General features: G+C 36.0%; 1 protein-coding gene across 1 annotated transcript in view; it reads left to right on the forward strand.

The window, feature by feature from the left end:
• SYNRG (synergin gamma) overlaps window positions 1-15,211 on the forward strand; it is a 92,459-nt gene that overhangs the window by 17,314 nt on the left and 59,934 nt on the right. The window contains exons 4-6 of the mRNA XM_065896595.1: window positions 10,283-10,413; window positions 11,091-11,196; window positions 11,709-11,820. Coding sequence (XP_065752667.1) covers window positions 10,283-10,413; window positions 11,091-11,196; window positions 11,709-11,820 — 349 coding nt within the window. The remainder of the gene's footprint in view (window positions 1-10,282; window positions 10,414-11,090; window positions 11,197-11,708; window positions 11,821-15,211) is intronic.

Genomic DNA, 15,211 nt, shown 5'->3' on the forward strand with positions numbered 1-15,211 from the left:
TTCCTCCATCAGAGTGCTTTTGTATTTTTGTCAAAATCAGTTGGGCATGTTTATGTGAGTGTTCTTCTGGGTTCTCTGTTCTGTTCCATTGACTTATGTGTCTACTAGTCTTGATTACAGTAGCTATGTAAGATTGATTCCTCCCATGTTTTCTCCAACTTTATTGCAGTAAAATACACATGACATAAAGTTTACCACCTTAACCATTTTTAAATATACAGCTCAGCGGCATTAAATTCAGTCACGTTGTGCAGCCATTGCCACCATCCATCCTCATAACTCTTTTCATCTTGTAAATCTGAAACTCTGCACCTATTGTACAGTAACTCCCCATTTTTCCCTCCTTTCAGCCCCATGCATCCACCATTATATACTTTAGGTCTTTATGTTTTTTGGGTTTCAGGGTTTTTTTTTTTGCCACACTGCATGGCATGTGGGATCCTAGTTCCCTGACCAGGGATCAAACCTGCGCCCCCTGCACTGGAAGCACTTTGTCTTAACCACTGAACTGCCAGGGAAGTCCCTAGGTCTTATAATTTTGATTACTCTAAGTACATCATGTAAGTAGAATCATACAGTATTTGTCTTTTTGTGACTGGTTTATTTTCACTTAGCATAATGTGCTCAAGGTTTATCCATGTTGTAGCATATTGCAGAATTTCCTTCCTTTTTAAGACTAACATTCCATTGTATGTATATATGACACTTTGCTTATCCATTCATTGGTCTTTGGACACTTGGGTTGAGTCCATGTTTTAGCTATTGTGAGTAATACTGCTATGAACACGGGTGTACAAATAGCTCTTTTAGACTCTGCTCTCAATTCTTTTGGGTATATACTCAGAAATGGAATTGCTGGGTCACATGGTAATTCTATTTTAATTTTTTGAGGAACCTCCATACTGTTTTCCACAGCAACTGTACCATTTTATTCCCACTAACAATATAAAAGAGTTCCAATTTTTCCACATCCTCGCCAACACTTATTTTTTGTTTTTTGATAGGAGCCATCCTAATGGTTGTGAGGTGGTAGGTATCTCATTATAGTTTTGATTTGCATTTCCCTGATGATTATTGATGTTGAGTATCTTTTCATGTGCTTATTGGCCATTTGTATATCTTTGGAGAAATGTCTGTTCAGTTCCTTTGTCCTTTTTTTTTTTTTAATTTATTTTATTTATTTATTTTTGGCTGCGTTGGGTCTTCATTGCTGCACGCAAGCTTTCTCTAGTTGTGGCGCGCGGGGGCTACTCTTCATTGAGGTGCACAGGCTTCTCATCACGGCGGCTTCTCTTGTGGAGCACAGGCTCTAGGCGCGCAAGCTTCAGTAGTTGTGGCTTGCGGGCTCTAGAGTGCAGGCTCAGTAGTTGTGGCATGTGGGCTCAGTAATTGTGGCTCACGGGCTCTAGAGTGCAGGCTCAGTAGTTGTGGCACACGGGCTTAGTTGCTCTGCGGCATGTGGGATCTTCCTGGATTAGGGCTTGAAACCGTGTCCCCTGCATTGGCAGGTGGATTCTTAACCACTGCACCACCAGGGAAGCCCCTTTGCCCATTTTTGAACTGAGAGTTTTGTTGTTGAGTTTTAGGAGTTTCCTGTATATTTTGGATATTAACCCCTTATCATATATGTAATGTGTAAATATTATCTCCCATTCTGTGGGCTACCTTTTTACTCTGTGGATTGTGCCTGTTAATATACAGATTTTTTGAATTTTCATGAAGGTCCACCTTGTCTATTTTTTCTTTTGTTGCCTGTGCCTTTGGTGTCATATTCAAGAAAGCATTGCCAAATCCAGTATTATGAAGTTTCTGTTCTATGTTTTCTACTGAGAGTTTTATTGTTTTAGGTCTGATCCATTTGGAGTTAATTTTTGTATATGGTGTTGGGTAAGGGTCCAATTTTGTTGAAAACCGCCATTTGTTGAAAAGACTGTCATTTACCCATAGAATGGTCTTGGTACCTTTGTCAGAAATCATTTTGACCCATATATGCAAGGGTTTATTTCAGGGCTTTCTATTCTTTTCCATTGGTCTATATGCCTTTATGCAACTACCATTACTGTTTTGATTACTGTAGTTTTGTAGCAGGAAATCAGGAAGCCTGAGTCCTCCATTTTTCTTGTTTTTCAAGATTGTTTTGGCTATTCAGGGTCCCTTGAGTATGAATTTTATTTTATTTTTAAAATTTTTTTTGAGGACTTGGTATACTGTTTTCTTTCTGTTTTTAATTTATTTTTTCCATATTTTGTTTATTTTTGGCTGTATTGGGTCTTCATTGCTGCACGTGGGCTTTCTCTAGTTGCGGAGAGCAGGGGCTACTCTTTGTCGTGGTACGTGGGCTTCTTATTGCGGTGGCTTGTCTTGTTGTGGAGCACGGGCTCTAGGCACACGGGCTCAGTAGTTGTGACGCACAGGCTCAGTAGTTGTGGTGCATGGGCTTTGTTGCTCCGTGGCATGTGGGATCTTCCCGAACCAGGGCTTGAACCCGTGTCCCCTCCATTGGCAGGTGGATTCTTAACCACTGCGCCACCAGGGAAGTCCCATTGAGTATGGATTTTAGGATGGGTTTTTCTATTTCTGCAAGAATGTCACCAGTATTTTTATAGGGATTGCTTTTGTAGTTTGCTTTGGGTAATATTGACGTTTTAACAATATTAAGTCTTCCAATCCATGAAGCATGTGTTGTGATTCTATTTATTTATGACTTCTTTCATTTCTTTCAGCAGTTTTTGGTAGTTTTCATTGGATAAATCTTTCACCTCCTTGGGATATTGATCTGTAGTTTCTTTTCTTGTAGTGTCTTTGTCTGGCTTTGGTACCAGGGTTATGCTGGCCTTAGCATAACCTCTCTCCTCTTCAATGTTTTGGAAAAGTTTGAGAAGAATTGCTATTATTTCTTCTTTAAATGTTTGGTATAAGTTAGTTCCTAAGTTTTTGTTTGTTTTGTTTTGTTTTTGATACTATTGTAAATGGAATTGTTTTTGTAATTTCCTTTTTGGATGCTCATTTTTTGGTACAGAAATGCACATGATTTAAAAACATTATTTTAATGTCAAGTTTTTTCTAGTGGTACATACCTCACTTTCTTAGTGCTTAGGGAGAAATACAATCTGAAAGCTTTATTTTGTTTCCATTTAATATTTGAACAATATATTTCTCTTAAGTTCTAGAACAGTCCATTTTTCATTTAATTTTGAGCATTTTATGCCTTTTTTTTTTGGTGGGAAGATTAATTGTTTCTGCTGACATTCCTTCACCTCTTTTGGCTCCCACACCCCTATAGTGAGGTTGACTCATGATTTTTGTGTGTTGACTTTGTATCCTCCCCCTTGCTGAATTAGTTTATTAGTTCTAACAGCTTTTTTGTGGAGTCTTTATGATTTTCTACAAATAAGATCATATCATCTGCAAACAGAGATCATTTTACTTCTTCCTTTATAACTTGGATGCCTTTTATTCCTTTTTTCCCCTAATTGCTCTGGTTAGAACTTCCACTACTATTTTGAATAGAAGTGGTAAAGTGGGCGTCCCTGCCCTATTTCGTTTTTTTCTTTTTGGCCGTGCCACGCAGCATGCAGGATCTTAGTTCCCCAACCAGTGATTGAACCCGTGCCCGCTGCAGTGGAAGCATGTAGTCTTAACCACTGGACCGCCAGGGAAGTCCCCCCTGCCCTATTTCTGATCTTAGAGAAAAAGCTTTCTGTCTTTCACCTTTGAGTATGATGTTCACAGTGGGCTTTTCATATATAACCTGTATTGTGTTGAGGTAATTTTTTTCTGTTCCTAGTTTGTTGAGTGTTTTTTGTCATGAAATGCAGTTGTATTTTGTCAAATGCTTTTTCTGCGTCCATTGAAATGAATATGTGGTATTTACATGGATCATTTTTCATATATTGAACCAGCCTTGCACTACAGGAATAAATCCCAATTGGTCATGGTTTATAGTCCTTTTACTATGCTGCTGAATTCTGATTGCTGGTGTTTTGTTGAGGATTTTTGCGTTAGTGTTCATAAGGGATATTGATCTGTAGTTTCTTTTCTTGTAGTGTCTTTGTCTGGCTTTGGTACCAGGATTATGCTGGCCTTAGCATAACCTCTCTCCTCTTCAATGTTTTGGAAAAGTTTGAGAAGAATTGCTATTATTTCTTCTTTAAATGTTTGGTATAATTCACCAGCAGAACCATCAGGGCAGGGCTTTTCTTTGTTGGGAGATTTTCATTACTGGATCAATCTCATTAGCTATATAGAAGCCTGATTCCTCTCACGTTACTATTTTCAAAATTGTTTTAACTATTCTAAGTTCCTTTGCCTTTCCATAAAATTTTAGAATAATGTTGTCTAGATCTACAAAAGCTCTTGCTGGAGTTTTGGTAGGAATTATATTAAATCTTTATATCAACTTGGGGGAAATTCACATCTTTAATATGAAGATTCTTTCAATATATGAACATGATATGTCTCTCCATTTTTTTAGGTCTTCTTTGGTTTCTTCATCAGCATTGTATAGTTTTCAGCATACAAGTCTTGTGAATGTTTTGTTAGATTTACATCTAAGTATTTCATTCTTTTGAGTAATTGTAAATGGCATTATATTGTTAATTTCTGTGTTAATGTGTTCATTGCTAGTATATAGAAATACAAATTGATTTCTGTGTATTTGTCTTGTAACCTGAAACCTTGCTGAACTCACTTATTAGTTCTAAGAATTTTTGTGTAGATTCCTTTCGATTTTCTACTTAAACAGTCATGTCATCCTTTTATCAAATTTTAACCTGCCATATTTGCTTCACATTTTTAAAAAGACTTTAACAATATAGGTATAATTTTCTTTCTCTACTTCCCCAGAGATAGTTATCACTATCATGAATTCACTTTTTATTGTTTCCATATGTATTTTGTACTTTTTTAAAGATATGTTTGAATATTCATGAATGTTTTCTAGGTTTTAAAATTTTACGTGTGTTCCCTTTTGCATTTGATTTTTTCATTTAACATCGTTTTTCTCCAAGATTTATCCCAGTTGTGGAATGATGCCAAGTTTGTATATAGCTGCTAGTAGTATTCCATTGCATGAATATATATTCTTCTATTGATGGACATTTAAGTTGCTTCCAATTTTTTGCTCTTTGTTTTGGTTTTATTGATTTCTAAGGGTTCATTATATATTCTGGATTCTAACCTTCATGGTTATTTGTGCTGTCAATATCTCCTAGACTTTGGCTTGCCTTTTAATTTTGTTTGTGGTGTCATGTTTTATAGAAGTCAGATGGATAAATCATTTCTTTTATGGTTTTGAGCTTTTCGTGTCTCATCTAAGACATAATCCTACCCTGAGGTAATAATGATATTCTCCTGTATTTTCTTACTAAAAATGTAAAGTTTCTTTTCATATATAGGTCCTTAACCTACCTGGAATTGTTCTTTGGTATCAGTGTGAGGCTGAAGGGTCTAATTTTATTATTTTCCATTTGAGTAGACAGTTGTCCCCCAAACCATTTATCAATAGCCCGTTCTTTTTTGTGCAGCATGTGGGATCTTAGTTCCCCGACAAGGGATCGAACCCATGCCCCCTGCAGTGGAAGCGTGGAGTCCTAACCACTGGACTGTCAGGGAATTCCTCTCATCAGCCCATTGTTGTTGTTCTTTTTAATTTATTTATTCACTGTGGTGGCTTCTCTTGTGTGAGGAAAGCCCAGCAGCCCATTCTTTACCTGTTGATTTCTGAGATTACTCCTGTAATATCAAATTTCTTTATATGCTTTGGATTAGTTTTTGAGCTCTTCTGTTTGTCCCATTACTATACCTGTCTGTCTCTACATCAATAAACATCTTACTGTCTTAATTGTTCTAGCCCAAGATAAGCCTTGATATCTTGTAGTGTGGATCCTCCTTTTTCTTTTAAAGAATTATAGCTATTCATGGTCACATCCCCTTCAGTATAAATTTTGAGATAAGCTTGTCAAATTCCATATAAAACCTGTCGTGATTTTGATTGAAATTGACATTTGACTTCCCTGGTGGCACAGTGGTTAAGAATCCGCCTGCCAGTGCAGGGGACACGGGTTCGAGCCCTGGTCCGGTAAGATCCCACATGTTGCGGAGCAGCTAAGCCCGTGCGCCACAACTACTGAGCCTGCACTCTAGAGCCCGCGAGCCACAACTGCTGAGCCCAGGTGCCACAATTACTAAAGCCCACGTGCCTAGAGCCCGTGCTCTGCAACAAGAGAAGCCACCCAGTGAGAAGCCCGGGAACTGCAACAAAGAGTAGCCCCCGCTCACCGCAACTAGAAAAAAGCCCGCGCTCAGCAACAAAGACCCAAGGCAGCCAAAAATTTAAAAAATATTAAATATTAAATAAATAAATAAAAATCAAAAATATATATTAAATAAATTAATTTTAAAATATTAAATAAATAAAAAATTTAAAGAAAGAAATCGACATTTTTACTCTTTTAGTTTTACTGTCGTACCTCTCCACTTACTTAAATCTTCAGTAGCCTTCAGTATCCTTCAACTTGGGGTGAACTTCTTTATCTTTTAGTCTTCTTAGTAGTTTATTGGATGTATCTCAGATTTCTGAGTTATTTCTTTTGCTGTGTTATTCACTCACTGTATAGCTAAGGATTAGTGTCTCAACCTTTTGGTTTATCTAGATCTCAAAAGAATGTATAAAATTAGACTATGAAATGTATAAAGTTACTTTTCAGGAGAAGGAGAAACACAAAATGCCATTTAGCAAGTTTGAATCTTCTTGAAGAACAGAATTGTATAAATAGAAAGGTAATATGCATAATAACACCTCCTTTCATTCTTTATTATTTTTGTGGAATGTCTCATTTTGTCTTTTAGCCTATATGATTTGGGTGGTTTCTTTTGTGTTTTGTGTGCCTTGAGTAAACTGAGTCAAAATTTAAAAAAAAAATTTTAATCCCTTACCACAAAGAAGAAATGGTAATTATGTGACATGGCAGAGGTGTTAGCTAACGCTATGGTGTTAATCATTTTGCAGTATATAAGTGTATCAAATCAACATGTTGCACACCTTAAACTCATACAATGTTATATGTCAGTTACATCTCAATAAAACTGGAAAAAATAAGGAACTGATTAAATTATAGATTGGGGGAAGAAAAGAAATGTAATACTAGGACTCTGGCACTAATTTTTAGCAGCAAGAGAACCACAGTGTGATTAAAAATAAGTATGCATAGCCATTACTACTCAAGATTTAGAATAGGGAGTGTTAGTGATTAAGCAATATTACTTGGAATTCCAGTTATAAAGTACTAGAAACCATTCATAAGCCTTCCAGGCTGCTAGTATTTATTGAGCAGGTATGTGTCTGAGCACATGAATAGAAACAGAAAAAAAATTTTTTTTTAAGTTTGAATTTTATGGTGGTTGTTGGTAGCTGGAGAGGGAGCATAGCATAATGATGGAGAACATGGATTTGGGGACCAGAAGCTGCCTGGGTCTAAATCCTGGCTCTGACACTTGCCAGTAATGAGTGAGATACTTAACTATTTTCTGCTTCAATTTCCTTATCTGTAAAATGAGAATAATAGTAGCACCTACTGCACAGATTTGTTGTAAGGATTAAATTAATTAATACATGTAAAGCACTTAGAAAAGTCCCTGGAACATAGTACAGGCTTCGTAAGTGTTATTACTAAGGTCTTCTTATTGATCATCATCAGAAATATCCCTAATTCTGATGATCTTACACATATATTGAGAATAATGTTTGTAAATGTCTAGTTCTATAGCTGACATATGGCAGGAACACAGTAAAATGATACCTATAACTATTGTGTTCTTTTTTCTTATCTAGTTGCTTAATTCTGTATTTGCTTGAGGAATCTTATTTTGTCTCAGAAAAAAATTGAATCATTACTGTTTTTGAAAGTGTTCTATTCTGTCATTAGTATTGTTTCTAATGTATAAAGTATATTTCTAATATATAAAGATAATTATTTCTGTCGTAGCTGTTATTTATTTATATGTACTAGACAGTGTTATAGGTGCTTTACACATATTATATTACTTCTAGACCTTAAAACAATGTTCCACTGTCTCGGTAAAGGTTCAGAACAAGAAGGTATTTTGGATAAGTTCAAAAGAAATACTTTTTTTATTTGAGGGAAACAGTAACATGATTTCTGTTAAAAGAAAATCAAACAAAATATACTTTAAGGCAAAAAGCCTCAAAAACCTGGAGGTAAAGAGGATATTTCATTTTGATGAGAGATTAAATTCACCAGAAAGATTAAGTTTGTATGCACCTAATAACCTGGCCTCAAAATGTATAAGACAGAAACTGACAGAAAAACAAGGTGAAATAGACAAATCCACAATCAGTAAAGATACAGGTTTAAACAACCTTCTTAACAAGCTTGACTAGTGGATAAATAGGACACTGTTCCCAACAATTGCAAAATACTCGTTTTAAGCAAACATGGAATATTTATTAAAATTGAAATATGCTGGGCCATAGCAAATCTCAAGAAATGTCAAAGGGTTGAAATCTTACACAGTAGGAGTCCTCATGAGACTCCTGCATTGGGGATCCATTTGAGATCTGTAGTCAGGAATTTAAGGTGAATCATCAAGGTTTTTTTCTCCAGCAAGGTTAAATGGTTTGGTTGTAAGGATAAGAGAAGGTGATTAGTTGACTAACCAGGAATGAGGTTTCCCAGGAGACCATACCAAGGAGGCCAGAGGTAAGGGAGCTAAGGATGTTTACAGAGGCATTTAATATTGAATCCTGGAGTCTAAGCTGAGCAGGAAGAGAAGTGAGGACATGATGAGGATGATGGACAGTGGGAAAGTGGTAAGATTAATGGATGGGAGGGAGGTATTAATGAAATAAGAGAATTGCTGGAGTACATGAGCTGGAAGGATAGAAGGTGGTGGTCAAGTGTTGGGATGTTTAAAATCAAGATTTTGGAGATGATGCAGTTACTGGGGCGGATGATCAGGGGAGGTGGCCGTGGAATGGGAAACTGAAATGGTATGTTGGACATGATTGTGATGAGGAGACCTGAAAGGCCACAGTGTTAGATGAGTCATCCATATGATTATTGACATCACCAAGAGCAGTTTAGGAGTAGAATGGACCTTTGCAAGGTTCTGAAGCCTTTAGTTGAAGAGTGAGGGAGTTGAGGGTCAGTAGATGACATAAACAAGTTAGGATAGTAAATGATGAAGTCTGATGGCAAGAAATTAAGATGTGTTCAGGTTTTTGAAGGAAAAGAGGAGAAAAAGAGTTTAAGGAGAAGCAAGGAGGAATATTGCCCGTCTACAGGAAATGTTGGAAGAAAAGTAGCAATCTCCAAATGAGAGGGCTTCCAGGGACAGCCACGTTTCAAGTTAGGGAACTGAAGGAGAACTTTTCAGGGAGAAGGTTGAATAACACAGGAATTTTCACTCAGTAAAAATTATCCATTGCCATCATTTTCACCATCATCATTATTCATATTAGATTTTGTGGTTAGCTGTTGTGTAATACCATTCTTCTGGACACTTCAGTAAACTTTATACTGTTGTATTGATATGTCATTTACTATTGATTTTTTTAATTATTGATATTTTCTGTAAAAGTTTGGATAGCCAAGCCTATGATAATGAATATCAAAATAATCATTATCCTATCATATTGGAAAATCGTGTTTAATCTCATTTGTGGAATAACTACCATATGCCAGGTGCTTATCTATTGCTGGAAATACAGAGACATGTAAGATATGATACCTCTTCCCAAAGAGTATGGATCAGTAAACTCACCAGATATAACTTGTGAGTTGTACACATACACAGCCTTACACACACAGACTGAAAGATTTTATACGCACACCCTCAGACTATTCTAGCAGTGGTGGTCCCCTCGAAGACATGAAGGAAATGGAAGGGGCAAGATATTAAGGGGAGCTTTTCATTTTTAGCCTGTGTTCTTTGAATCTTATATTAAAATGCATTTATATAGTTTGTTAATAAATAATATTAAATATTCTATTAAAATGCCTTTATATAGTTCATTAATTAAAAATAAGAAAATTTCTGGAAGTTACAGTTTTTCTTTGTAGTAATTAAAAGGAGCAATTGTGGGGACTTCCCTGGTGGTCCAGTGGTTAAGACTCCATGCTTCCACTGCAGGGGGCCCGGGTTCAGTCCCTGGTTGGGGAGCTGGTCCTGCATGCTGTGCAGCACAGCCAAAGGAAAAAGAAAAGGATAAAAGGAGACATTGTGTTTTTTTAAGCTTAAGTCTTTGTCTGTTTTTTTCTAGGCAGGGATACCAATGGGACCAATACCAGCAGGAGGAATGCCTTACCTGGGACAAGCACCATTCCTAGGAATGCGTCCTCCAGGCCCACAGTACACTCCAGACATGCAGAAGCAGTTTGCCGAGGAGCAGCAGTAAGAGATCTCAGGATGCAAGGATAAAGATACATGATAGCAATCCATTTTAAAATTGTCAAGTGATCTGTAGTGCAGATTTGAAGCTCGGTGCCTTTACGGTACCTTTAAAACTCTTTAAAATACTCTTATTATTTAAAAGTTTAAAGCCAGAAGGGACCTTAGAGATCCTGTAATTGAGTCCTCTGACTTTACATCTGGGGAAAGTGAGGTCCAAAGAAATAAGCAAGTGTCAGGCTGGGTTATACAGTTACCAGTAAGACCTGGACCCGAGCTCGGGCCTCCTGAGTCCCAGAACTACTACTCTTTCTCATGTATGATACTGCCTCCTCAAGTAGAAGTTTCTTTTTTGTATGCAGAGCAAAGAGTGTTTTTATTTCGTCTACCTCCCTCTCTGTTTTTTGTAATTACTTTGAATGTAAAATGTTGTCTCCTCCCCTTGCAAATTAGACAGGAAGTAAATTCACGTCTATAATTTAGGTAAATCACTTTTTAGACTTATTTCATATATTTGGAAATTAATATAGTGGTGAAATAGGATTGTCTTCAGAAAATTAGATATAATTATCAGTGAAGTTTTTAGTTCTAGAAATGCAAGATGACTTTGTAGAAGAAATATGAATATAACAGTTGATAATCCCTGAAGCTGGCTCTTTACTAGATTGTTTTTCCTTCAGAAAACGATTTGAACAGCAGCAAAAGCTCTTAGAAGAAGAAAGAAAAAGACGCCAGTTTGAAGAGCAGAAGCAAAAGCTCAGACTTCTGAGTAGTGTGAAACCCAAGGTAACGTATTCCGGCACACAGCCTACCCCCCTGAATGCGCCTATTCTCAGTCATTTAGTGGATTTTGTTACGTGGGCACCAGCGCAAGCTGAGGCTGTGGTTGATTTGTTTTGGTTTTGTCTAAGTCCGAAAGCAAAGGACTTTTCTTTTTCTGTAAAGTTACTTTATTGTTGAAGGGAATAGGATAGCAGCCATTATCTTCTCAGCTCTTGTTTTCTGCCTTTGCAATGCTTGTAATCTTTTCTGGGGAAGCATTAATACTGGATACTTAATATCTAACAGCTGTAGCCTAAAGTATTTCTAAATGGGCCTTTTAATGATCTTCTTTAGAGTGTTGTCTTACGCCTTCGCTTTATGTCAATGTTTTTCTGACTTGGAAAATTCACTATCCGAAGTATGTGGTAAAAATATTGTAAATTGACGAATATTTGCACTTTTCTTTCAACTTATGTGGATTAGGACGAAGTGTGAGAGACAAGTGAAGAAATATATATACATTTATTGTCTCCCAGACAGGAGAGAAGAGTAGAGATGATGCTTTGGAAGCCATAAAAGGAAACTTAGATGGGTTTTCCAGAGACGCTAAGATGCATCCTACTCCAGCATCACACCCTAAGAAACCAGGTAGTTTTAATTTAAAATTTTTCTTTTGTTGGAAGGTGCCTTATAGTCCCTGTGTGTTTAATTGACCATTATGTGTGTGTGCAGAGAGTGAATGTTGAGCTCCTCCTTCAAGCTAAGTACAGATTTGGATGTTTTAAAATTTACAGTGGGTTAAGAGCTCTGGTCTAGACAATCTTGGGGGGAAGAAACTTCTTTGTCTTCTAGTAAATGTCAGTATGACAACTTGTAAATCTTCTGTATAAATGAATATGTTAACGTTAGTAAAATCCATTCACTAAAAACAAATGTAATAAACGAGTTTACCATTTCATTCTCATTATTTTAAAATAGTTTTACTTTTGATGTACTAGTTCATATTTTATTCGATGTGATGAAACTTAAAAATTTTCTAAATGACTTCTTTAAAAAGTCATGGATTTATATGTATAAAATAGATAACTAATGAGAACCTACTGTATAGCATAGGGAACTCTACTCAGTGCTCTATGGTGACCTAAATGAGAAGGAAATCCAAAAAATAGGGGATATATGTATATGTATAGCTGATTCACTTTGCTGTACAATATAAAATAACACAATATTGTAAAGCAACTAAACTCCAATTTAAAAAAGTCATGGATTAAATAATATTTCTCGTGAAATTTTATTTTTTAAAATACATTCCTTTGTAGTTTTTATTTTCATTTACCATCAAATAAGCAAAAGAAAAGTACCTAATAGAGCAGGGTAAAGAGATATTTTGGGGGGTTTTTTTGCATGTGTTTTAAACATTTAGCAGTTGAAATGAGTCTTATCTTCACATAACTGTTACCACATCCTTTTTTTAAATTTGATATTTTGACATTTTATTCTCAGCTAATTTCAAGAATAACATACCATTAATATGTGAATAGTTTTCATAAATCTTTCAGCAAGTGCTATTTTCTGCAGGCATGTATTACATTGACAGTTTTTATAGGTACCTTTTATAGGTGATATCAGGAGGGCATAATCTAATATTGGCACAGTAACGAGTTCTTGACTTTCTGGGACAGCTTTGCCTCTGTGCTATTAATTTCACTTGCTAGATTATATACTCAGATTATCGTTACAAACATATGCCCCAAAGTAAAATATATACTGATATTGAAAAGGGAATGGATATTAGCAATCAGAATGAGTTCAGAAAGGAAAAACATACCTAAAAATGAAAATTATAAGCTGAATAAGCTAGTCAGTAAGTCATTTAAGTATAGTCGTTGGAATGGTAAAACTGGACCCAGCATGGAACCTAATTAGATAAAGGAGAAGGCGGCAGAGAGGAATGGTCATTGTTAGGTCACATACTTTTCTATCCATATAGAATGGCCCCTTTGGACAACTGGGTATGGTTTAAAAACTTCGTTGTTAAGTAATAAATTGGTGTTTTGATGTTCAAGTCATCTCTTGAGTTCAATCAACATGCGTGTAGTTAGCTGTTTCTAGTTAACTGCTTCATGCTTCGCTAGAAAAATAGTTTTTTGAAGCAAGCCCAAGGAATTTCCAGAGCTTCTCCAGCTAGGGTCTTAAACCTAGGCCTAAAGTATGTAAAAAGTTTCCAGCCTTTTTACCACCAGAGGCATAAACGCCCATAGACTGTTTACCTTAAAATATTGAATATACAAACTGTACCACATAATTTTTATACTTATTAACTATATATATATATATAGCTACAAGAGTTTCTAAGCCAAAATATATACCACATAGAATTAACATAATTCCAGTCAAATGGAAAGAAATTTTTAGCCTAAACAAAAGAAAGAAAAGAAGAAAAGTTGGTTTAGCCTAAACAGTCAGCTAGTATATCCCTAGTAGCTGTCAGTTTTGCATTGTTACTATTTTCTACCAGTACTGATCTGAGAGCCCAAATTGAGAGCTTAAATACACACTCTCAGTAACCATTATTGGGAGGGTTGAGATTCATTATGACATGGCTTTTTTTAAACAAAATTCATTAAGGCAGTAATTTTGCATATTCATTTTGCATCTTTCATAGAACTTTAATGCTTACAGGCTTTATTTCATGGATCCAAAAGAGAAAGGTCCAAAAGAGAAGCATATAGTGTCCCCATTTTTCAAATGAGAGCCTTTTTAAAAAAAGACTGCTCCTTGTGACATTAGACTTTAGTAAATGTTAAAGCAATACAAAGAAGTTAAAAATGTGAAGAAGCAACAATAATAGTATTGCTAATAAGCATAGTATTAAACACAATCCCTGTAGAGAAGGTTTATTACATAAGTGAATCTCATTTAACAGTAAAAAGCCACAGTGATGTTATATCTTTTAGAGGCAAAGATCTTTTAAACATAGCTCTTAGGGTTTACTTTCTTAAATTGGCTGTTGAGTTATTTGACTTAGCACTTTATGATGTCCTAATTTTGATGCTTTGCACAAGAAAATATCACTTTGGTAATATGTTTGATGTTCTTGTTGCCTTTGTAATTTTTATTCCCCACACAGTAAGTTTCATCCTCATATGAAATATGAACTATGTTAAGTGTATGGATTAGGCATGATTTATCAAAAATTACAAGTATGCGTCATGCATTGTTTTTTACTGGCATAATGAAATTTAATCATCAGTATATATCTTGTCTAAAATGTATTCAGCAACATATAGGTTGGTTCTCTTATTTATATTGGTTTGAGAAAATATTATCCAGATAAACAGATCAATTGGATTTCAAAAATAATCACATGTAAATTATTAGTGGTCTCAAGGAAAAAAATAAGTGCTAACTTAATAAAAGAAGGAAAGAAATTTTGAGTTTTACATTTTTCTGTTTTTGAACGAAATGCAAAATAGCTATAAAACCTCTTTTTAAAAAAGACTAAAAATGAAATTGAGTTATTTGTAGTGAGGTGGATGGACCCAGAGTCTGTCATGCAGAGTGAAGTAAGTCAGAAAAGCAAATACTGTATGCTAGCACATATACATGGAATCTAAAAAAAAAATGGTTCTGCTGAACCTAGGGGCAGGATGGGAATAAAGACGCAGATGTAGAGAATGGACTTGAGGACACGGGGAGGGGAAAGGGTAAGCTGGGACGAAATGAGAGAGTAGCATTGACATATATACACTACCAAATGTAAAATAGATAGCTAGTGGGAAGCAGCTGCATAGCACCGGGAGATCAGCTCGGTGCTTTGTGACCACCTAGAGGGTGGGATAGGGAGGCACAAGAGGGAGGGGATATGGGGATATATGTATGCATATAGCTGATTCACTGTTATACACAACAGAAACGTAACACACCATTGTAAAGCAATTATACTCCAATAAAGATGTTAAAAAAAAAAGACTAGGGCTTCCCTGGTGGCGCAGTGTTGAGAGTCCGCCCGCCGATGCAGGGGACACGGGTTCGTGCC

The sequence above is a fragment of the Phocoena phocoena genome, chromosome 19 (genome assembly GCF_963924675.1).
Source record: "Phocoena phocoena chromosome 19, mPhoPho1.1, whole genome shotgun sequence".
Taxonomy (NCBI): domain Eukaryota; kingdom Metazoa; phylum Chordata; class Mammalia; order Artiodactyla; family Phocoenidae; genus Phocoena; species Phocoena phocoena.